This window comes from Bubalus bubalis, chromosome 6, assembly GCF_019923935.1.
Source record: "Bubalus bubalis isolate 160015118507 breed Murrah chromosome 6, NDDB_SH_1, whole genome shotgun sequence".
Classification (NCBI taxonomy): Eukaryota; Metazoa; Chordata; class Mammalia; order Artiodactyla; family Bovidae; genus Bubalus; species Bubalus bubalis.
Genome location: NC_059162.1, coordinates 48,753,894 through 48,777,885, shown reverse-complemented (window position 1 = coordinate 48,777,885; position 23,992 = coordinate 48,753,894). Strand labels below are relative to the sequence as shown.

At 41.8% G+C, this 23,992-nt stretch overlaps 1 protein-coding gene and 1 long non-coding RNA gene across 11 annotated transcripts in view; both read left to right on the top strand.

Moving 5' to 3' along the window:
* Nucleotides 1-23,992, top strand: part of SLC44A3 (solute carrier family 44 member 3) — an 83,284-nt gene that overhangs the window by 39,095 nt on the left and 20,197 nt on the right. For 9 of the 10 annotated variants that reach the window (XM_044944662.1, XM_006057559.3, XM_044944656.1 and 6 more), the window contains 3 exons: nt 2,921-3,086; nt 14,333-14,489; nt 18,255-18,341. In XM_044944662.1, the coding sequence (XP_044800597.1) occupies nt 2,921-3,086; nt 14,333-14,489; nt 18,255-18,341 (410 nt within the window). The remainder of the gene's footprint in view (nt 1-2,920; nt 3,087-14,332; nt 14,490-18,254; nt 18,342-23,992) is intronic. The other variant, XM_006057560.3, reaches the window with a different exon arrangement.
* Nucleotides 7,027-13,783, top strand: LOC112585618. Its single transcript, XR_003110104.3, has 2 exons — nt 7,027-11,780; nt 12,863-13,783. It is a non-coding gene; the product is annotated as an uncharacterized LOC112585618 (long non-coding RNA).

Below are 23,992 nucleotides of genomic sequence, written 5' to 3'. Positions count from 1 at the left end.
GAATCAACAAGGAAATGAAAAGTAGGTATTAGTATCTTCAGATTTTAAAAGGCCCCGCAACCTCATAACCTGCGTGAGGTTGTTCAGCCGTTAGGAGACAGAAGAGATACATGAATCTCGGTCTGTGTGACTCAAACTCTGTAACCCCTGCGCCGGGTTCATCTTGTCTTCCCTCTTCATGTTTACAGTTAGAGAACGGAGGCCCAGGTGGCTTATCACAAATGTCCAGGCCGAGATTGGACCAGGCCTTCATCCTGTTCAGTGCCCTTTTCACTACCATTCCAGATCAAATCTCACCTTGGGATCCAGTTCCCGTTAGCATCTGTTAGCTACACATGGTGGTAACAGTATTGTAATGTGTTCGTATTAATAACAAAGCAACGGATACTTTGATGAGAGGCTCTTGCCTGCACTAACCTAGCCATCCAGGAGAGGGCAGTCGTGTGTGCATAAACACATCTGCCCCACCCACAGTCGTGTTCTAAGCTTCTCCCTGAAGCCAGAGCTCCGGATTCTTCAGAGAATGTTTGCTTAAAGCTTTGGGTATCAAGCAGCAGTTTGGTAATGTTTAGAGACATTTGGGTTGTCTGAACTGGAGGAGGGGAGGGAAGATGCTCCTGGCATCTAATGGATAGAGGCCAAGAAAGCTGCTTAATATCCTGCAATGCAGAGGGCAACTCCCCCACTTCACACCCCTAACCCTCATGTGATCCAAAATGCCAAATGCTATGTTGAGAGGTTGAAAAACCCTGCCCTAAAGGAAAGTCTGTAAATAGCCTGGTTATTACCGAACCAGAAGAATAAATAGTTGATGGTTTCAGTGAAGATGGTCAAAAACAGTAAAGTGGTCAGTGAATAATATCTTAACCCATTGTGCTTCTTTGAGGAATGCCAGGAGTGTGGCGGCCTGTATGGATCCTGATGTATCCCTTTTAGCCATCCTCCGCTTGCTGACTGCTGCTATCAGTGTGCCAAGCTGGGATGTGCGTGAATGTGCCATTGGCAGCCCCAAGGAGACGCAGTCCCTCCTTAGCACCCAAGGCCTTTGTATTCACTTGCCTTTTGTCTGTTGGGGAAATCGTCCCTCCTCTTTGGAAACTTCATGCATCCCCAAGTCACGTGTGCTACGGTGGTCCTGTGCTTGCAAACTGCAGTGTGTCCCCGTCTCTGGTGACCCCATGCTTGTTGACTGGCCCCATCACTTCTGCTGTTCCAGAAGCGGCTCTCCAAGTCTCCGCTCACCTGATCTACTACATATGTGTGCCTGTCAGTCATGAGGGGCCGCCTCCTTTGGGACTGGGAATGCTTTTCTAAAACACATCCATTTTGGAAATGCGTAAGCATTTATTAGCGCCTTACCTGAAATAGAGATTGCCTCCAAGCCAGAATGAATCCACTGTTCAATAAAATACTAACTTCTGTCGGAACCAAGCTGATCTAGTGTTCTCACAATGTGACTCTTGTTCAGCAGAACACAGAGCAGGAGTTACTAAGAGCAGCCTTCGTCTGTGGAATCAGTTCCTTCTACAACATGATTATCTTTCCCACCTCCTTTGCCTAGACCCTATTGTGAATGTCTAAAGACACGCCAATTATGAACCTGAGAGCAATTTATAGCGATGAAAGGAAATATTAGTATGAAACTCTCTTTAAATGCTCTTCAAGTTGTAGGCTTTGCCAGAGACTAAAGTGCCATCTTCTTTCTTGCAGTAGTTTGTTTAAAATGTACAGCAGGGAACTTCCTTGGTGGCCCAGTGTTTAAGACTGCCTTCCAGTACAGGGGGTATGGGTTCAATCCCTGATTGGGGAGCTGAGATCCCATGTGCCTCACAGCCAAAAACCCAAAGCGTAAAACAGAACCAATATTGGAACAAATTCAATAAAGGTTTTTTAAATGGTCCATATAAAAAAATCTAATAATAATCAAATGAAACAGCAGAGAACATCTAGAAATCAAGTATAGTTGCGGAACTGAGATTTGGTATGGAATTGAGTTGAATTGCAGAGCCAATTCAAGGGCTTCTTTAGATGAGAGCAAATAAAGCGGGACATAGTCAGTGACTGGCAGAGCATTGCTGGGGTGACCACACTGGCCTCAGTTTAATATAATATTGTGCTCCTGAAATTTAAGTAATAATCGTCATCACTTGTGGACTGATATTTCTATGGGCCAGTACTCACCAGGTAATCCCATTCTACTCTTTCTTGAATGACCATCAGGAAATGAGTATTACAGATAAGGATACTAATACTCCAAGAGGCCAAATAACTTGCCCCAGGCTACCCAAAAAAGGATAAAGCTGACATCTGAATCTAGGAGATTAACACTGAGGCCCACTAGCCATTTTAAATGCACTAGGAGAGTTTGCTCTTGAAATCTGAAATTAATCCTTTTGAACAAATGAAGATTCTTGTCTTTATTGAGTCTAAATTTTTGGTGAAGCATGGTTCTATAACACAGGGTTCTATAACACAGCTTTCATCAACATAAGTTTTGTTTGCATCACAGAGTGTTGTGATAGAAAAACCATGGGTTTTAGAGTCCACTGTGTCCAGGTTTATATTCTCCCTCCACTAATTATGAGCAGTGAGACTTTGCAAAAGTTACTTGACTCTTCCAAACCTGTTTTCATATCTGCAAAGTGGGGTGACCATTAGAAGATAATAGATCAAGTGTCATCTTATACAAGTTGCCTACCAGTTATCATAATTATCACTATTAATATTATTCATAAGTTAAATGTGGGTTCTCAATTTTAGTTTTGCTATGAAGATCTTATGGTGGGAACTTCAAACTCGACGTTGACATCTGTGTTTTGTGTGATGCCAAAGTCTAGAACTGAGGAAGAATGGCCTCTTGAACTTTCTTCCATACTTAGGAAAACACAGATATAAAGCATGTTTGTGTTTTAAACTTTAGGAGCTGCACAGGTCGTTGAAGGTGGCCAAGTGGAATATAAGCCTCTTTCAGGCATTCGGTATATGTGGTGGTACCATTTAATTGGCCTCATCTGGACTAGTGAATTCATCCTTGCGTGCCAACAAATGGCTGTAGCTGGGACGGTGGTGACGTGTTATTTTAACAGGTAGGTCTAGCATGTTACTGCTATTGATTTGCCTATGTGCTTCATGTTGTGTGTCTCAAAAGATATTTTGGAATTTTGACATGACCTCTCAAAAGAGATTGGCAAGAGAAAAAGACTAAGCTCAAAGTTAGGCAGAATGGTGGGATGAATTGAGAGACTGAGATTGAGATATGTACACTATTGATACTATGATAAAATAGATAACAAGAACCTACTGTATAGCTCAGGGGACTCTACTCAGTGCTCTGTGGTGATCTAAATAGGAAGAAAATCCAGCAAAAGAGGGGATAAATGTATACATATAGCTGATTCACTTTGCTGTACAATAGAAAATAATACAGCATTGTAAAGGAACTATACTCCAATAGAAATTAATTTTAAAAAGTTAGGCAAAAAAAAAATTTGGCAGGATGTTTATTTAGTAGCAAAAAGAAATACTATATCTTGAATCTGTCACATTTCCAACCTCTTTTGCTTTAAGCTAGAAAACCCCAAAAGAAGCCAAACACAGAAGTAATCAAACTGCTTAGAACTGAAAGATATTCAAAAGAAAGGGTTGATTCCTCCTGTAAATATCCATTCTTACTGACTTCAAACTTTAAAAAAATTACTGATCTATTTGGAACACACTTCAGTAAGTTCTATGAGCATCATTTCATCCTATGTAAAATGAGGAGAATGTTTTCTTTGAAAGCAGTTTTAAATCCTAAGGGAATTGTACATGACTATAAAATACAATTCATGTTCTTATAGTTAAATGCTAGTGAATTCATTACTTGCTTTTCTGTTCACTATGATGCTTATTTAAGTGTTTATCCTCCATTACCTCATCAAAATAATTGAGGACACATGCACATACGTCTCGACTCTCGACCTCTTTTGTGTTTGTGAGGTTCTCCGTGAGGCAGATAAAACCACAGGCAAGAAGTACACGGCCAGTGCAATGACAGGCCTGGACTCAGAACAGGAAGTTTACTTCTGATGGGGCTGGTCCTCCTCTAATGTCGCAGACTAAATGGGCAGAAAAACATGAGGGTTCATGGGGGCAAGAAAGTCATCTAGGGATGATTCATGCTGTAGAACAATTACCTCCCAACGATAAGCAGTGCTATGGGTTTTATTACAGTGGTGCTGTTGGGAGCCTCCTTCTTTAGAGACCCCGTCAGACACACGAAAGGCTGTAGCCCTTGGCACTGAGAGCCTTTGCGCCTTCGGAGGAGGTGGCGTGTGCTGCTTGCTCCTGAGTACACGAGCAGAGATTATTTAACCAAATTGGCCAGCAGCATGTCACATCTCTCTGACAGCAGTGATTTTGTTCTGTTTTAGTAACACAAAATCAAAACATTTTCAGTGAGGGCTTTTTATTTAACCTCCAGTGAAGTGTATATATGTATCTCCTAATGCCTTCCCCAACTCTAACTCCCCTCCCCCAAAATCATGAAAAAATGAAGAAAGCATAAACACACAGGGCAGCAGGAAGCAGGCAATGACAGCAGCTGAGAAACGTCATGGCAATCCAGTCCAGTATTCCTGCCAGGATAATCCCGTGAACAGAGGAGCCCGCGGGGTGGTAAAGAGTAGGACGTGACTGAGCGCGAAGGAATGAACGAAGAAGCATCAGTCAAATTTTGAAAACTCAAGACAGGATGAATGAGCGGTGAGCAGATTGGAGAAGCCTCAAAAAGCCTATCTCTGTGCATTTGGTGGGAGAGGAGGCTGATTTGAGCCATGAAAATCTAGAGAGATTCAGGAATTCAAGTATAAAACATGCTTGCAAAGATTAGTTAAAGGTCTTACTAAGGAGCAGTTAGGCCCCACGGCCCCTCCTTCATACCAGCAGATATAAGTTGGGAGCTTTGCTCGCTGGAGAAGTCATCAGAGAGGGCCTGGATGTAGGGTATCTGGCACAGCCAAGGCTGGGACAAAGCTCTGCCCTGAAAGAAGGGGGAGCAAGTGGAAGTCTAAGAATCTGCCTGTAATGCAGGAGACCTGGGTTTGATCCCTAGGTTGGAAAGATCCCCTGGAGAAGGGAATGACTACCCTCTCTAGTGTATTCTTGCCTGGAGAATTCCATGGATGGAGGAGCCTGGCAGGCTGCAGTCCATGGGATCACAAAGAGTCAGACATGACTGAGCGACTGATGCTTCACTTTAATTCTACTTGCTACCAATCCACACTCCACAGCTCAGCCTCCAGGATGTTGACAGCCAGGCTGATATTTCTTAGGCATGAGATTATCGGATTCTGCTTTGGAGAAACTATAACCCAAAGCAAAGACTTGCAGATAGTACCACGTGGAGATCCCCCAATGAAATGACCTGATGCCCTGACTCTGAAGCAGATGGTGAAACTCACCAGTCAGCAGTCACCCTTGTATAGAACCTCCAACTCACTCTTTGGTTCCTCATGCTTAAATGTAAACCTATAGCCAGTGATTATTAAAAATTTGAAGAAGCCTGTTGTGAAAGAAAAAGATCAAAATGAACAAAACAAGCAACCAAAAAAGTTTAGGAAAAATAGGGGCAATGCAGGCAGCAAAAGAAAACTGCAACAGCAACTCTAATAATATCTTCAGAAAGAACCAAAAAATGTTGCTTTCATAAAATAAGAACCAAGAAAAAAAGAATAGTGAGAACAGAAAGACATCTTTGTTGTTAAAAATATGGTTGCAAAAGTGAAAGTTTTCTACTGATGGATTAAAATATAAAGTTGAACTCCTCCAGAAGATAGAACAAAAAGATAAAGAGATGGAAAATAGGAGAAAAAAGATAAAATTTAGGACACCCATCACCTGACTAATATGAGTTCTAGAAATAGAGAACAAAGAAAAAAGGGAGGAAATTGTCAAAATTTCCCAGAGCTGGAGGACATGAGTAAAGAGAAGATCCCAGAAGCTTTAGAGAGAAAGACCACAGGTAAAATATCAAGAACTAGAACCAGTACAAGATCTATACTCTGAAAACTATAGAACACTAATGAAGGAAATTGAAAATGATACAAATAAATGGAAAGATAACCAGTGTTCATGGATTAGAAGAACTAATATTGTAAACATATCCATACTATCCAAAGCAATCTACATATTTAATGCAAAACACCCATGACATTTTTCACAGCACTAAAAAAAATCCTAAAATTTATACAAAATCACAGAAGACCCTGACTAGCCAGAGTAATCTTGAAAAAAAGGACAAGTCTGGGGGTTTCACATGCCCTGACTTCAGAATGTACTACAAAGCTGAAGTAATCAAAACTACAAAGCTACAGTGGCATAAAAACAGACACAGAGATCAATGGAACAGAATAGAAAACCCAGAAATAAACCCATGCGCTTATGTTCAGTTAACTTACAGTGAAGGAGGCAAAAATATACAGTGGGGAAAAGAAAGTCTTTTTAATAAGTGTTGCCAGGAAATGGACACCTACGTGTAAAAGAATGAAATTAGAACATTTTCTCATACCAAAATAAACTCAAAATGGATTACAGACCTAAATGTTAGTCTAGAAACCATAAAACTCCCAGAAGGAAACAAGCAGGACACTCTTTGACATAAGTTGTAGTAGTGTTTTTTTGGATCTATTGCTTCAGGCAAAGGAAAGAAAAGCAGAAATAAACAAATTAAGCTTAAAATCTTTGGCACAGCAAACGAAAGCATCAACAAAATGAAAAGACAGCCTACTGAATGGGGAAAATGCTTGTAATTGATATGAGCAATAAGGGGTTAATATCCAAACTATTTATTAATGAAGTCATACAACTCAGTATAAAAAAAGAGAACCCAATTTAACAATGAGAAGAATAGATATTCTTCCAAAGAAAGCATACAGATGGCCAAACAAACACATGAAAAGATGCTCAGCATTGCTAATCATCAGAGAATTGCATATCGAAACCATGAGATATCACCTCACACCTGTCAGAATGGCTACTGTCAAAAGGACCACAAATGTTGGCAAGGACATGAAAAAAAGGGAACCCAAGTCCACTGTTAGTGGGAATGTAAATTGATGCAGCCACTGTGAAAAATAGTATGGAGGTTCCTTAAAAAATTGAAAATATAATTGCTGTTTGAATGAATGCCACTGCTGGGTATATAGCCAAAGAAAATGAAAACACTAATTCAAAAAGATATATACTTCCCCCCCGCCCTGCAGTGTTCAGGCAGCTTTATTTACAATAGTCAAGTTATGTAAGCTACCTAAGTATCCATCAGTAGATGAATAGATAAAGAAGATGTGGTGTATTTATACAATGGAATATTAACCATAAAAAAAGAATGAAATTTTGCAACAATATGGTTGGACCTGGAGGGCATTAGACTTAGTGAAATAAATTAGAGAAATACAAATACTATATGATATCCTTTAAATGTGGAATCTAAAAAATAAATGAATATGACAAAATGGAAACAGAATCAGATTTAGAGAATAAACTAGTGATTTCCGTCTGGGAGAGGGAAGTGGACAGAGTCAAGGAAAGGATAGGAAACCAAGAGGCACAAACTACTGTGTGTACTATAGTAAGCTGTATATTGACCACTGTGTGTACTATAATAAGCTGTATACTGACCACTGTGTATACTATAAATAAACTGTATATTGTACAATACAGGGGATACAGCCAATATTTTAAAATAACTCAAGTGGGATATGATCTTTGAAAATATTGAAACACTGTGTCATACATCTGAAACCAGTATTATAAATCAACTACACTTCAATAAAAAATAAAATTTAAAAAGAACTAGAATGGAATCTGATGTTCAACAGCAACTCTGAACCAGGGAGATAGTAGGACAGAACTACCAAAATCCTGAGAAAAGATTATTTCCAACCTAGAATTCTATACCTATTCATACTATCGGTCAAAGATAAAGGAAGATAAAGTCCTATTCAGGCATGCAATATCTCAAAAGATTTCCTCCCCTTATCCTTTCTCCTCTTAAACTAATGAGTAAACCAAGGGGGAAAAAAACATGAGTTTCAGGAAATGGGCTCCAACACCATGAGGAAGAGAAGGGAATTTCCAGGAGGGTAGGTATTTAGCAGGTATAGAAAATGTCCAGTCCAAGGAGGAGCAAGAGAGTAGTGGGCTCCAGGAGGGATGTCTCCAAGAAAAAATAAAAAGGAAACTTAGAGAATATCATATATGTTGTTTGAATATGTGGAGAAAAAGAATTATACTTTGATGAAGCATTTGGTGAAGCATGTGGAAAACCAAGCAAATAAAAAATGTGAAATATTAACTTAAAAGTCAAAAGCTATAAAGAAAGAAAATATAATCAGAATACACTGTTTCAAACAGTTGTGAATGTTATTTATGTATTGATAATGTAAGCCCTAAACATTAATTAAAACATACTCAGTGGTGAAAGACTGAAAATTTTTTCTCTAAGATCATGAACAGGACAGGAGTGCCCACCCTTACCATTCCTATTCAACATAGCACTGGAAGACCTAGCCAGAGCAATCAGGCAAGAAAATGAGGAAAAAATACATACAAATCACAAAGAAAGAAGTAAAATTGCCTTTGTTTACAGATAATATGACTTTATTAATATATAAAGAAAATTCTAAAAACATCATCAAAAACACTGTTAGACTAATCAATGAATTCAGTAAAGGTACAGGACACAAAGCATTCAGAAAACAGTTGCATTTCTCTAACAGCAAAATATCTGAAAAAGAAATAAGACAGTCTCATTCATACTGGCATTGAAAACAATAAAATACTTAGGAATGAATTTAAGGAGATGAAAGCTCTGTATACTGAAAAGTAGAAGACTGATGAAAGACACAAACAAATGGAAATATATCCTGTGTTCATGGATCAGAAGAATTAATATTGTTAAAATAGCCTTATTACCCAAAGCCATCTATAAATTCAGTGCATTCCCTGTCAACCTTTCAGTTATATTTTCCACAGAAATAGAAAAATTCTAAAATTTGTATCATAAAAGAGCCCAAATAGCCAAAGCAATTGTAAGAAAGAAGAACACACCTGGAGGCATTGTCTGTCCTGATTTCAAACTGTACCACAAAACAGTATGGGACTGGCATAAAAATAGACCCATAGATCATTGGAAGAGAACCGAGATCCTAGAGAGGGGAAAGGATAATCTCTTCAATAAACAGTTCTGGGAAAACTGGATAACAACATGAAGAATAAAATTAAACCCCTGTATTACACGGTTCACAAGAATTAATTCAAAATGGTTTAAAGACTCAAACATAAGAACTGAAGTCCCTAAACTCCTCTGAGAAAACATAAGGGAAAAGCTCCTTTACATCAGTCTTAGAAATGATTTTTCACATAGGACGCCAAAAGCACAAGCTACAACAGCAAACATTAGATTACATCAAACTAAAAAGTTCTACACAATAAAAGAACCAATCAACAAAATGAAAAGACAGCTTATGGAATGGGAGAATATTTGCAAATATTTGTCTGATAAGGAGTTAATACCAAAATATATATATAACTCCTATAACTCCATAGTAAAAAAAAAAATTCAGTTAAAAAGGGGGCAGAGGAGCAGAACTTCCTTTCCAAAGAAGATACAAAAAACAGGCACATGACAATGCTCGACATCACTAATCATCAGGGAATACATATCAAAACCACGATTAGATCCCACCTTATATCTGTTAGAATGGCTGTCATCAGAAGACAAGAGGTGACTAATGTCGGCAAGGATGTAGAGAAGAGAGAACCCTCCTTCACTGTGGGGTGGGGTATGTAAATTTGGTATACAGCAATTATGGAAACTGACAGTTTGGAGGCTCCTCAGAAAATTAAAATCAGAACCATAGGATCCAACAATCCCACTTCTTGGGTATATATCGAAAGGAAATGAAAAAAGAATCTCAAAGAAATGTCTTCACGCCTATGTTCATTGCAGCACTATTCACAATAGCCAAGATACGGGAACAACCTCAGTGTCCATAGAAGGGTGAATAGATGAAGAAGATTTGGTGTATATAATGGAATATCATTTAGCCATGAGAAAGAAGGACATCGTGCCAGTTAAAACAACACGAATGGACCTTGAGGGCAATATGCCAAGGGATACGTCATAGAAAAACAAATAGGGATGATACCACTTATATGTCGAATCTAAAAAAGCTGAACTAATGGAAACAGGTAGAATGGTGGTTGCCCGGGAGTTGGGTAGGGGAGAAGGGGAGGTACAGATTATGAGCACAAACTTCTAGTTAGAGGGTGAGTAGTTCTGGAGATCTAACTACAGCATGATGATTGTGGTTAACAATACTGTGTTATATACTTGAAAGCTGCTAAAAGAAGAGACCTTAAATGTTCTCGCCACAAAAAAAAGAAATGGTTAATTATATGAGGTGATGGAGGCATATGCTAAAGCTAAGATAGTAATCATTTTGCAAAATATATGTGGATCAAATCAACACATTGTACACCTTGGACTTACATGCTGTTACATGTCGATTATATCTCAGTAAAACTGGGGAGAAATCTTTTAGAACTTCAGTATAATTATACTGAGAAAAAGAGGAGTGGGAAAATGAGTGTACTTGGGAGTTTAAGCTGCCAAGGAGAATGAAACCTGTGTCTTCCATAGTGGGAAGTCAGTAGACATTCTCTGAAAATGAAAAAAATGAAGAAATTTCAGTGAGAACAAGTAATTTAGGAGTGTGAAGGTGGGTTCCAGAAGAAACAGTTAAAATACTGCCTCTAGGGATAGACAATTAGTGGTGGAGAAAAAAAACCTGCTGTTTTTCCTGTTACACCTAGCAGTGCTATTTGACTTTTTAAGATATTTCACATATTTGATAAAAATAAACTAATTTAAAATAAAGTGCATACTGACTTATTTTTAGCACTGCTATTTCATTTATTAAAGAGTTCTGCATTCTTTTTGACTGTGTGCTAATTTTGAAACCTCAAGGTTTTCCCTTATCTCAGGGCTTATAATTCTTTAATCTCATGTTCCAGTCTGCATGCAGGGTGAGAATTAAATATAGCCAGAGTACATTCATCTCTGTCATTCATTTAAGCAGTAAGAGGGATGAAGAGGTCATCCAGGGAGCATCAAGTACCAGGACATGGGCATCCTGTGTAATTTCCCTTTTACCACCATTTGCTTGAATTTCAGAGAGGTCAACTGAGAGCCATATAGATGGGGCTGGGGTGGATAGGAAGGAGCCAGCACTGCTCAGTTTGGAGAAGGGACGCTTGAGTCATGACTTCATCGCTTGCAAGTATACAGAAGATGGTTTCCAGCTGCTTTGGATTTGCTGAGAAGGAAGTGAGGAAGTGGATTCACAGCTGAGCCTAAGGAATTTCGGTAGGAGACACATGAGTTTGCTAACCCTGACAAGAGCTGCTGAGGACCTGTTCTTCATAACAAAGAGTTTCCTTTTTTCTTTGGGATTGGATAAATGAACCTCACAGATTCCCCCACAGTCCTCCCAACCCCATCTTGCAGTGATTCTGCTGAAAGAAATGTCAGGAAAGGACAAGGTCTCTTCAGGGACACACCGCGCTCCTTTGCCCAGGACCAGACTGACAGTGGAGGCCAAGCATCCTGTGCAGCCTGATCCTTGTCCAGGAGCCGCAACACAGAATGAATTATCCATGCTGTTGAAGAGTTCTCAGTGAGCACTCGACTGGATCTAACCAGAGCTAAAACGTGCCTCCAAGATTCCTAAGTTTCTGGAGTAAGTTATGTTGAAGCAAATCGTAGCTGCAAAATAGCACTTAGATACCATGACCCAAAGGCGTTACAGACTTAGGTGAACGAGAGCATTAAACGCTTTGCACAGGACTTCCCTGATGGTCCAAGGGTTAAGAATCCACTGGCCAGTGCAGGGGACGTGGGTTTGATCCCTGGTCCAGGAAGATCCCCACATAACACAGAGTAGTTGAGCCCTGTATGCCACAGCTAATGAGTCTGTGTGCCTAGAGCTTGTGCTCTGCAACAAGAGAAGCCGCCACAATGAAAAGTAGTCCCTTCATAGTTGCTCGTCGCAACTAGAGAAAGCCTGCGTGCTGCTGTGAAGATCCAACACAGCCATAAATAAATAAAAATGTTTAAAAAGTAGTGCTTAAAAAAAAAAATGGTTTGCCCAGGGACTTGAGTTGATACTGTGTCCTGGGACCTCCTGGCTCCATCACACAGAGCCAGGCACCTTCAGCACTCAAAGCGGCCACAAGTTTAAACCTAGAGGAGCTGGGCGTGTGGGGTACATCCTGGAGTCTCCTGCTCTCCCCCACTTCCTGGGGCCTTCCTACCGCCACCACCCACAGAACCCAGCGAAAGGTGCCCAGCATGCAGTACTCCCTGTAGACAGAAGCGGAAGCCCACCAGGAGGCTGTGGCATCCTCATAAGCCCATCACTGAGCTGCTCAGTATGTCCTTCGCCGCACTGTGGTCCTAAACTCCAGTTCTCAAAATGTGGTGAAGTATAAGTTTAAGCTTCACTAGGTGTAATCAAAGCCTCTTCCTGAAGGCAGGTTTTGCTGCTTGTGCAGAGATGAAGGCCCCGGGGACATGCACAGCAGAGGAGGCGTGACAGGGTGATACAACCTTTTAATGTGGAAAAGAGTCTAGGGCAGGAAGGTGGTGTCTCCGAGACCCCCCAATGATTAACCCTTTCCTGTAAGGTGGTATTTAGTTCTTAGGGTGGGGTGCTGAGTGAGCTGGTTCCAAAGGCTGGCCTGGTTTGTGAGCTGGCCCTCTTTTCAGGTTTTCTCTCCCAAGTGGTAAGTCAGCTTCTGGAACATCTACATCTTCTTCCAGCCAAGCCCAAAAGCGTCTGGAGCCATCACCGGGATGTGACACGGATGAGCGCCATCCAGACAGTGCAGACACCACCCTGCCTTAAGTGGTCAGTCCCATCCCTGCAAAACCTCAGAAAACGGATGCCTAAGCCCAAACTTCAGTACCTGGAGGACCAGCCCTTGAGGCCTGTGAATCACTTGTTTCCATATCAGATGGAGAGCAAGCGCTGCCCTCGTCTACCTGCACCCCTGCTTGAGAACCAGTCAACTCTAAGGCACATGGATCTCAATGGGAAAGTAAACAGTCTTCCTCTTAAAAAAAAAAAAAAAAAAAGACTGAGGAAAGGGGAAAAAAAGTGTCAGATTTTCCTGGCTGTGCTACTTTTCTAGTTTATCAGATCTAAGTGAATTCATATCAGCAATAGCTTCCCTGGCATTTCCTATTTTCAACAATATTGAGTTGAAACACACATCGCCCTTTTTGTGGGACAACTGGATTGCAGCTACTCTGCTCCCAATATTACTTTCATGTTCTCTCTTCCTTCCTGGATGATTTAAATAACAGCAAAATGTGGCCGTTGCCAGCTCTTGAAACATTTCTGGCTGCATTCCTTTTCCTCCCTGAAAACCTAGGCTCTGGTCAAAACCTTAATTCATAGTGACTTATTAGCAACCAGAGCGAGCTGTAGAATAATCCATTATGAAGAAAGCAAGCCTCCCTTGGAGCTTCTCGGAAAGGGCCTCACTTTCTAGAACTGGCCTCAGTGGGCCAGGGAAGGGGTGACATCAGCCCTCCCGCCTTTGTTTTATCTTTCAGGTGTGGGGGAGGGGGAAGAAAGATGTGCCCATTCTGTTCTTTTTCACTTTTTTTCCCTGCCTGTGAAACTGACTTTTGCATTCTTGAGAGCTGTGTCATGACAAGTCCCGTAAATGATTCACAGTGAGGTGACCTTTATAGAACAGAGGAGAAATCAGCTGGGTTTCAGGAGCTGGGGAAGCCAGAACTCTTCCTCCCTCTGCTGTGAGCCGGATACTCTCTGGCTGCCAATCCTGGTCATGTGATGTGGTAGTGATTTTCATCACCAAGCTAATACTGGCAATATTTACAGATGAAAGTGTGTAATTTAAACCTAGGGGATTATTATATAATTAAAGTTCTGAAACTGAAAATGGGATCAATACCCAATTTAATAGATTGGTGGAGGTGGTTAGGTGTTGTAAAGAGGAAAACTTGTTCACCTCATCAGTATGTTTTAAAATTTTCTCTTCTTTGTTTGTAACATTGAATACCACCAGAAATATTTCTTAACTTAGTCCAAGAAATAATTTAACCTTAGCTAGCAAGGAGTATAAAAATTTTGCCAAAGACAGATGGCGTCACTGCTTTCTAAATTGTTAGTACCGTAGATAATTTGAACCAGAGACAAGTTTTTTTGTTTCTTTCTAAATAGTGTTTTTTAAATGCTATCTTTTTTTCTCCTGTTCCCAGAAATAAAAGTGACCCTCCTGATCGCCCGATCCTTTCATCTCTCTCCATTCTTTTCTGCTACCATCAGGGAACAGTTGTCAAAGGGTCATTTTTAATCACTGTGGTGAGGATTCCAAGAGCCGTTCTCATGTACGTGTATAACACTCTGAAAGAGAAGGTAAGGCAACACGTTAAAACAGTGTGCTCTGTGTTTGGGTCACAGAAAAGTGAATCACTGGAGAACTGCACTGGGTCCCAGGACAGGAATGTGACCTGTGCCAGGGGCCATTCAGAAAGCTCCAATGGGCTTCAGGTCCCATCCACACCCCACCCCCAGCAACCTTCCTGTCCAGCTCCCTGTTTTGTTTAATTTTGTTGGATTTTCTCCAACATGGTGGCACAGGTGGTGTAGGGAGGGCATAGTTCTTAGCTTGCTGGGTTTTCTTCCTGTTTAAATGCTGAACAAATGGGAGAAATTCTTAAGACGAAATTTAAGCAAGGTTTTATGGATATTTATCATGCTTTTTTAAAGAAAGAAAAATATACCATAAGATGAGGAGATTTCCCCAGCTTCTGTGTCTCTGGAGGGTGTCAGGGGAAGTTAGTTGCATGTGCCTGTGTGTGCGTTCATGCTTAATAGTGAGAAACGGGCAAGCTGACCTAAATCTCAGCTCAAAGGACAGAAAACTGTGGGGCTTTTGTGCCTGGGGGTTTTTCTTCTCCCTGGTTTTTATTTCCATGTACATTTGGTTATGAATGCCAGTGGAAACCAAAACACCAGGAAAACAGCTGTTCTCGTGGTATTTCTGGCCCGCCAAATAAGGAAAGGTTGGAATTTTCCCAACTTTTCTGTTCTCACACAATGTTAGTTTCCCCACCCCCACCCCCCCATCCCCACCTCTGTGTTGGTGACTTGGTCAGAGTTTGACAAACAGAGTCCAGCCATTTGGGCATAGGTGTGTGCTTTTAGTAAATGGGGTAAGTTTTACATGTGGATTCGTAATGATACTTTAGAATTGTTTTTGTTTGCTCTTTGAAGCAGAAATCTGAATTGTGGAAGATTTCAATCAGTCAGTGTTAGTTGCTCAGCTGTATTCGATTCTTTGTGACCCCATGGAGTGTAGCCTGTCAGGCTCCTCTGTCCATGTTCTCCAGGCAAGAATATTGGAGTGGACTGCCATTTCCTTCTCCAGAGATTCTTCCCAACCCATGGATCAAACCCAGGTCTCCTGCATTGCAGGCAGATTCTTTACCATCTGAGCCACCAGGGAAGCCCAATCAAGATTTAATTGTAAATCAAGATTTAAGATTAGTATATTAATTAAGAGCAGTTGATTGGCTTTCATATAAAATTATCTAGCTTCCTTACCTTGAAATGCACACTAAGCCATCACCCCTGATCAGAGAGTATTTTCTGTTAAATATTGCTTAACTACATTTTTGTGACTTAAAGAGACATTTCACCATCCAGGATAAATCTAGCTACTCTGGCTGTTGCATTTTGAAATCGATCCTTCAATTTTAGGAAACTTGGAGAAAGATTTCTTGAAGAACAGAGCAACTTTTTATTTCAAGTAGATTTATGTAGTTTATATATATTAAATATATTCATATATGTATATCATGTTCTGCTTAGTTGCTCAGCATCTGCCTACAATGTGGGAGACCTGGGTTCAATCCCTGGGTCGGGAAGATCTCCTGAAGAAGGAAATGGCAACCCACTCCAGTATTCTTGCCTGGAAAATCCCATGGATGGAGGAGCCTGGTAGGCTACAGTCCATGGGGTCACAGAGTCGGACATGACTAAGCGACTTCACTCACTCGCTCATGGACTATAGCCCAACAGGCTCCTCTGTGTATGGGATTTCCCAGGCAAGAATACCAGAGTGGGTTGCCATTTCCTCCTCCAGGGGATCTTCCTGACCCAGGGATCAAACCTGCATTTCCTGTGGCTCCTGCATTGCAGGTGGATTCTTTACCTCTGAGCCATCAGGGAAGCCCTCATATATGTATATATGCATGTGTTATGGCAGAAAGTGAAGAGGAACTAAGAAGCCTCTTGATGAAAGTGAAAGTCAAGAGTGAAAAAGTTGGCTTAAAGCTCAACATTCAGAAAACGAAGATCATGGCATCCGGTCCCATCACTTTATGGGAAATAGATGGGGAAAGTGTCAGACTTTATTTTTCTGGGCTCCAAAATCACTACAGATGGTGACTGCAGCCATGAAATTAAAAGACGCTTACTCCTTGGAAGGAAAGTTATGACCAACCTAGATAGCATATTCAAAAGCAGAGACATTACTTTGCCAACAAAGGTTCGTCTAGTCAAGGCTATGGTTTTTCCAGTGGTCATGTATGGATGTGAGAGTTGGACTGTGAAGAAGGCTGAGTGCCAAAGAATTGATGCTTTTGAACTGTGGTGTTGGAGAAGACTCTTGAGAGTCCCTTGGACTGCAAGGAGATCCAGCCAGTCCGTTCTGAAGGAGATCAGCCCTGGGATTTCTTTGGAAGGAATGATGCTGAAGCTGAAACTCCAGTACTTTGGCCACCTCATGCGAAGAGTTGACTCATTGGAAAAGACTCTGATGCTGGGAGGGATTGGGGGCAAGAGGAGAAGGGGACGACAGAGGATGAGATGGCTGGATGGCATCACTGACTCGATGGACGTGAGTCTGAGTGAACTCCGGGAGTTGGTGTTGGACAGGAAGGCCTGGCGTGCTGCGATTCATGGGGTCGCAAAGAGTCGGACACGACTGAGCGACTGATCTGATCTGATCTGATGCATTAGTACTAGATAATCATAAGTTAATAAACATCAGGGAACTCACTGTACCCCCCAGAGCTAGGCACCTTAAACTCTTTGGGGAAACAGCTTCCATAAATCTAACAGTCAATGGGTCAGCCTCTCTGGCTGAAGTCTAAGAGGTTATTTATCACTTCCTAGATCCCATAAGGACTAAGGGGTCAAACTCCCTTTAGTGATGTCACTGTTGGAGAAATGTGTCCTTTCTTAGGTTAAAAAAAATAGTCTTCCTCAGCAGCCTTACAGCCCCATACTGTACCTGCAGTATAAGCATTTCATACGGCCACTGTGAGATCCTTCTTACATTAAATGGCTCATTCACAACCATAGCCAGGCTGAAAAGGATGCAGGTCAGATTTCATCTAGTGGAATTAACACTGGGACAAGAAAATGTCTATATAAGGCTAAGTTGTCCCTGGGGTCCTAATAGAAAACTATTTCAGGATTGTTTTCAGGGATTCCCCCCTGCCCCCACCCCAGTCTGGGCAGTAAGATACATTTAATCACCCCTTCCCCCAACAAGTTTTATTAATTCATCCATTCTTGAGTTATACACAAGTTCAAGTTATATTTCAAAGGACTAATTTATCCCCCAAAATGTAACCCTGAAAGTCTTAATATGGAATGTATTTCCAAAGAATGAAACCTGATTTTTTTGGATGTGTGGACACATAACTAGTATCTACAATGCATTAGTTTTATTGTCTGTGGGATGTGAATTTCTCATGAATATAAACTATGGTTTGAAAAAGCAGAGTTTATGATTGAAGACACTTAGGAAAACATGAAGAAAGAGAGGTTTTTTCTTTTTTTTTTTTTTTTTACTAGAACCAAAAGGTCTGGTTCACCTTTGCTAGTAAGAACAGGCTAATCCATTTCCCTTTCTGCTGAACTCAACAGCACTCCTAACAGGTAAGCCCACAGAAGAGAACCCTTGCTCATCAGTATAGTAATGATAGTAATTAGTAGTAGCAGTAGCATATACAGAATAGAAGAACTTCTGTACCCATGAGAATTGCTGTGGTGCTTCTCCAGGTACACAGATCTCCAAGTAGGAACAGGGTGTGCTGGAAGACACTTCTGTGTGCCTCTTTCCTGTGCTGTTGGTGACACTGTTCCTTTCTTTCTGAACTGGCCCAGCAGGACGGTGCCTTGTCAAGGTGCGTGTCCCAGTGCTGCTGCTGCTGTTTCTGGTGTCTTGACAAGTGCTTGCACCATCTCAACCAGGTATGTCTCCTGCGCCGGGGACACGGTGTGAGGGCTGCCAGTGGGCACCGTCTCTTAGGCCAGGGGTTAGCCAGTTTTTCTGTAAAGGCCAGATTGTGTAAAAGTTTTCAGGTTTTGGGTCATTTGGGTCTCAGGCACAGCTACTCAGCTCTGCTGCCGCAGCAGAAAAGCAACCGCAGACAGGATGTAACTGGATGGGCCTGAGTGTGTTCTAGCAGAACTTATGGGCACTGAAATCTGAATTTTATTTTTTGTTTTTGCTTCCCTGTGTCTTTGTTGTAGTGCGAGGGCTTAGTTGCCCCGCAGCATGTGGAATCTTAGTTCCTTGACCAGGGATCAAACCCACATCCCCTGCATTGGAAGGTAGATTCTTAACTGCTGGATCACCAGGGAAGTGCCTGAAATCTGAATTTTATATTTTTTATGGGTCAAGACATATTCTCCTTATTTTGAATTTCTCCAACTTTTTAACATGTGAAAATTATTCTTAGCTCTGACCTGAGGGAAGTGGAGATGGATGGATGAATGGATCTGGTTCCTTGGCTGTCGCCTGCAGTCCTTTACCTTAGAACCTTAGATCATTAATACAAGTCTTCAAATTCTGAAAGAAATGTGTCTCTCTTTCAAAGAAAAAGAGGAGGCGGCTTTAGAAACTCTAATACAATGCATATGTATCAACTGAGAGCTAATTTTCAATGTCTTCTCCAAGAACTATAATTTTCCTGAAATAGGAAAAGGACTGCCTCCCTAATTTTTATATATTTCACCAGCCTTTCACTTTCAAGCTATAAATATTCCTTTAAAAATCAGAAAAATTATATACTGTAATTGTTTGAATTTCAGATTTTTTTCCTCCTGAGTCTTTCAAACCGGTGGAAAATTAGATATGTATTTTATTTTTCTGTCAATAATTTAGGAAATTTTAATAACCCTTAGTCAAATTTACACAAAGCCGTATTTTTGTAAGTCAGCAGGCTGTTTTATAATTTAAATGTTCACAGTACTCGCTTAGAAAAGTACTTCTTATTTTTGCCCCTCTTCCTAATAAATGTACCAGTAGAAGTAAAGGGACTAATTAGGCCATCTATGTTTAATGTCTTATAAATGGTGTTAAGAATACCTTTCATTATTCGGGGGAGATTGTAGTCTTCTTGTAGTAAACCCTATATTTAAGGCTCTTCTTAAGACTCTTGGCATACATTTTAGAGTGTGTTTAGCTTTCACTTGGATCACGTCAAGCAAGCATGTATAAAGCACAGTAAAATCCTATTGCACCTTTCAGAATGGTAGGTCCCATAGCAAGTCAAGCCAGACCCTGTGAATGTCTTGTCACAGTGAAATGTACCAGCCTCTCTCCCCTAGAACTCTGTGTACACATCCAGACACCAACTTATTCTATGAAGATGCTATTGAGATGCATTACAAATATGTACAGTGATAAAATACATATACATGAAAATCAAGCTAAGATACATATAGACAGACTAGAAAGACGAAAACAGTGGAACCTTTGATATACCGATATGTTGGCCACATGGTCCTTTAGGGCCCTAAAGCTGAGTTGCTGTTCCCTCACAGTATTAGTAAATTCAGGTTCTTTCCATGTCCCTCTTTCACTGCTTCATAGACCCCCACCCTGGGGCTCTATGAATACTGCAGGGACCACCACTTCAGGTGAGGAGGAGGAAGGATGGGCTCTGGGCTCATATCAACATCACCACCTCCCGCCCCTGCCTTCCAACCAGAGCAGCTCCACTTTTATCTGGTTGAGGAGTGGGATTCCTCTGAAGGTTTCATTTAAAGACAGCTCTGCTGCTTGAACACACTTGAAAGCCACTGTCTCAAACTATGTTCTTGCTTGTTTTCTCTGCCCTCTTATCCTAAGGGACGTACTTTCTGCATTCTGACGTTTCAGCATCTTATATTAGCCCTGTACCTTTACTTTGGGGATTTCAAAATGTTTCCAAAATCATAAGTAGTGTTAGTATTAATCACAGTATAATTATAAATTGTTGAAATCCTTTTAACAGACGTACAATGGGAATGATTGTCCCCGGATCACAAAAAGACTCAGCTAGCCTTGAGGATCCAGCTCATGGTGAATCAGTGTTACAAACAGGGACGGGTCTTTGAATTTTGATCTTGGTGCCAGTGATTGTGCCTGGGCCTAAACCAGCTGCCAGAGCAGCTTTTTTAAAAAAACATGTATATATGTGTATTTTTTTCATTCACTTATTTGGCTATGGGATCTTCAATCTTTGTTGTGGCATGTGGGATCTTTAGTTGTGTTACTCGAACTGTTTAGTTATAGCACATGGGATCTGTATCCCTAACCAGGGGTGGAACCTAGGCCCCCTGAATTGGGAACTCAGAGTCTTAGCCCCTGGACCACAAGGGAAGTCCCTAGAGCAGCTTTAACGTGGGGTGACTCCTATAGGACTGGGCACTACCAGGTGATGTGGGCACTGCTGGGAGGTCTCAGGTTTAGGAGATTGAGAAAGAAGAGGAGGAAGAATAAAAGAGAAAGAAGAAAAGCGAATACTGATGAGGAGGGAAAGGTCACCTGTTGTCCAAACAACTCCTGGAAAGCAGAGTGAAATAAAGATTTGTAGGGACTTCCCTAGCAGTCCAATGGTTTAGACTCTGTGCTTCCAATGCAGGGGGTACGGGTTTGATCCCTGATTGGGGAACCAAGATCCCATATGCCATGCAGCATGGTAAGAAAAAAAAAAAGATTTGTAAGAATAAAGATGATTGTTGTGGAGTCATGGCCAGAGCTATTGTCGATCTTATTTGGCAGTGGACAAAGGAAAGGGAACTTAAAGTGAGAGAAGGAATTTAGATTAGCCTTTGAAAAATTTCCTGGCACTGGAATGAGTTGCTAGGAAAAGATTTTCTCTGGAAATCCGATTTAAAAGAGTTGAGGCTTTTTTTTTTTTTTTTTAATTTTGCTAGTTTTGTGCAGAAAGAGCCGGGAAATGCTAAAGGAGAATGAGATCCATTTGTTACCATCAGAACCCAGATGCTCTTCTTTACTTAACATCAAGGAGCGGGCTGTGTTTCAGCTTTGCTGCTTAAAAACCTAATCCATCTTCCATGGCCCTGGGAGGGGGGCTAGTGGCAGCTGCCGCATTTTGTTGATACCCAGCCTAAGAGTACGAGGTAATTCACCTGCAGGGTAGGGAATGAAATTCCATATCTCATCGTTTCTCATTACTTGCTTCTCTACATTGTAAATCCCAAGTGTGTGTACACCTCACACATTTATTTATCCAACATCTATTTATTTATGCTGTATTCAAACCATTAAGGTGTAACGAGGAGGGGACTGTGGTGCAACAGAGTCTATATAAAGCAAGTCAGGGCTTCAGGGAGCAGACAAACTAGTGTGGGGAATTGGGGGGACTGTGAGACACTTGCATGAGATATTTATATAACTGTATGTGCTGGAATGCGGAGAAGGCAATGGCACCCCACTCGAGTACTCTTGCCTGGAAAATCCCATGGGTGGAGGAGCCTGATGGGCTGCAGTCCGTGGGGTCGCTAAGAGTCGGACACGACTGAGTGACTTCACTTTCACTTTTTACTTTCATGCACTGGAGAAGGAAATGGCAACCCACTCCAGTGTTCTTGCCTGGAGAATCCCAGGGACGGGGGAGCCTGGTGGGCTGACGTCTATGGGGTCGCACAGAGTCGAACAAGACTGAAGCGACTTAGCAGCAGCAGCAGCAGCATGTGCTGGAATGAGGTCTTTGAAGTTCAGGAAAGGGAGTCTTGGTATGGGGAGGTGCTTTGACTTGATGATTAGGAGAGCTTGCACTGAAGAGGTAGGATTTGTCAGGCATGAGCATAGAGCATCACCGGAGGTCACAGCTGATAGCAACAACAGTAGCCACGGCTTCTTGACACTCACGGGCTTCCCAGGTGGCGCAGTGGTAAAGAATCCACCTGCCAATACAGGAGATGCAAAAGACACGGGTTCAATCCCTGGTTTGGGAAGATACCCTGAAGTAGGACAGGACAACTGCTCCAGTATTCTTGCCTGGAAAATTCCATGGCAGGCTACAGTCCATGGGGTCACCAAGAGTCGGACACGACTGAGCACATAACACACGCACTTGACCCTCACTGTATGGCTAGTTGTGTGCTCAGCACTTTCCTGCAGTAGATCAATTGTGAGTTTTCACTGCCGCCCCCTGAGATAGTTATCTCCAACATATAGATGAGGAAACCGAGGCTTAGAGAGGGCCTGTAGTTAGTTAGTGGCAGAACTAGGAGTTGAATCCATATCCATGTTGCCTCTGGGACCCAAGCCCTGAATACTGTGCATTTTCAAACAGCCAGAGAGGGAGTCACAGCCACTGTCTAGGGTGGGTCTCTTGTGGGCCTGCCCGAGCCAGAGTCCAGACTGGCTGTGAAGCAAGGCTGATTTCAGGCAGATTTTTGTGGAGGAGGACAGGAGAGGTGTGGGAACAATGAAGGGGGTGAAGGCTGGATCAGGCAATTATAAACCCAGAAAAGGCCAGTCAGGGTGGTCTAAGCCCACCTCCTCCCCTCAGGCATGTCTGTGTCAGAGCTTCTGGGAGGCCGACTGGCCAGGCTGTTCTCAGAGTTTTTCAGATGAGATCCTGCAGCCTCCCCCTCCCTTCCAGCACTTCGCAGGAACCCAACTGAGAAGTCCCCAAGTGGGACCTTGCAGGCCAGCCCATCAGCAGGAGGCCTGCCCCTTATTCTTATGGTCCACACATGGTTCCCCATGGAAATGCCTTCCTGAGTGCACATCTTGTCCACGGAGGACACAGACATCTGAACTAGTGCTGATGGTGGCTTTAGATCAGTGTTCTTCTAGGTTTGACACCAACTGGCGGGCTCACTGGTTTTGGAACTCATCTTCCTGATGGTTCCAAACTGGTTAAATGTTCCAGAATGTTCTCTCTTCAATTCTTACAGGAAAATGGTAGAATTTCATGGATTTTCATTTCCACATTACAACTAAAGGCTTTTTACCAATCAGTAAAGTGCCTGGTATGTTTGTACATGCATGGTCGGTCACTCAGTTGTGTCCAGCTGTTTGGGACCCTATGGACCATAGCCCACCAGGCTCTTCTATCTGCAGGATTTCCCAGGCAAGAATACTGGAGTGGATTTAAAAAAAAAAATAATGCTGGAGTGGGTTGCCTTACCCTTCTTCAGGGGATCTTCCCAACCCAGGGATCAAACCCACATCTCCTGTATCTCCTGAATTGCAGGCAGATTCTTTACTGCGGAACCACCTTAAAGTTTGTTCAAGTGTGTCATTTGGGAATCAGAAGTGGTGTTTTACTTAATTTCCTGAGGTCTCAAATTCATAATTCTATTGAGATGTCTGACTGCCAAAGTGAAGCCTGATGAGCATTCAAGGCTTGTGAGTGAGCCCAGGCAGAGATGGGATTTTGCAGACTGGGGAAGGAACCTTCACTGTGGGTACCACCAGAGTCCCCTTGGTTTGGCTGTGTTGTTCAACTACAGTCCTACTTGTCTTGTTTCCCACTTCATTTCTGGTGAGTATTTGGCTGTTGTTTAATGCAGTGTATGTTTATCATGTTGAGCATTGCCTTCCTTTTCAATTCTTTGCTCTTCCAGAAGAAGTGGGAATGGCTGTAGAAAGTGAG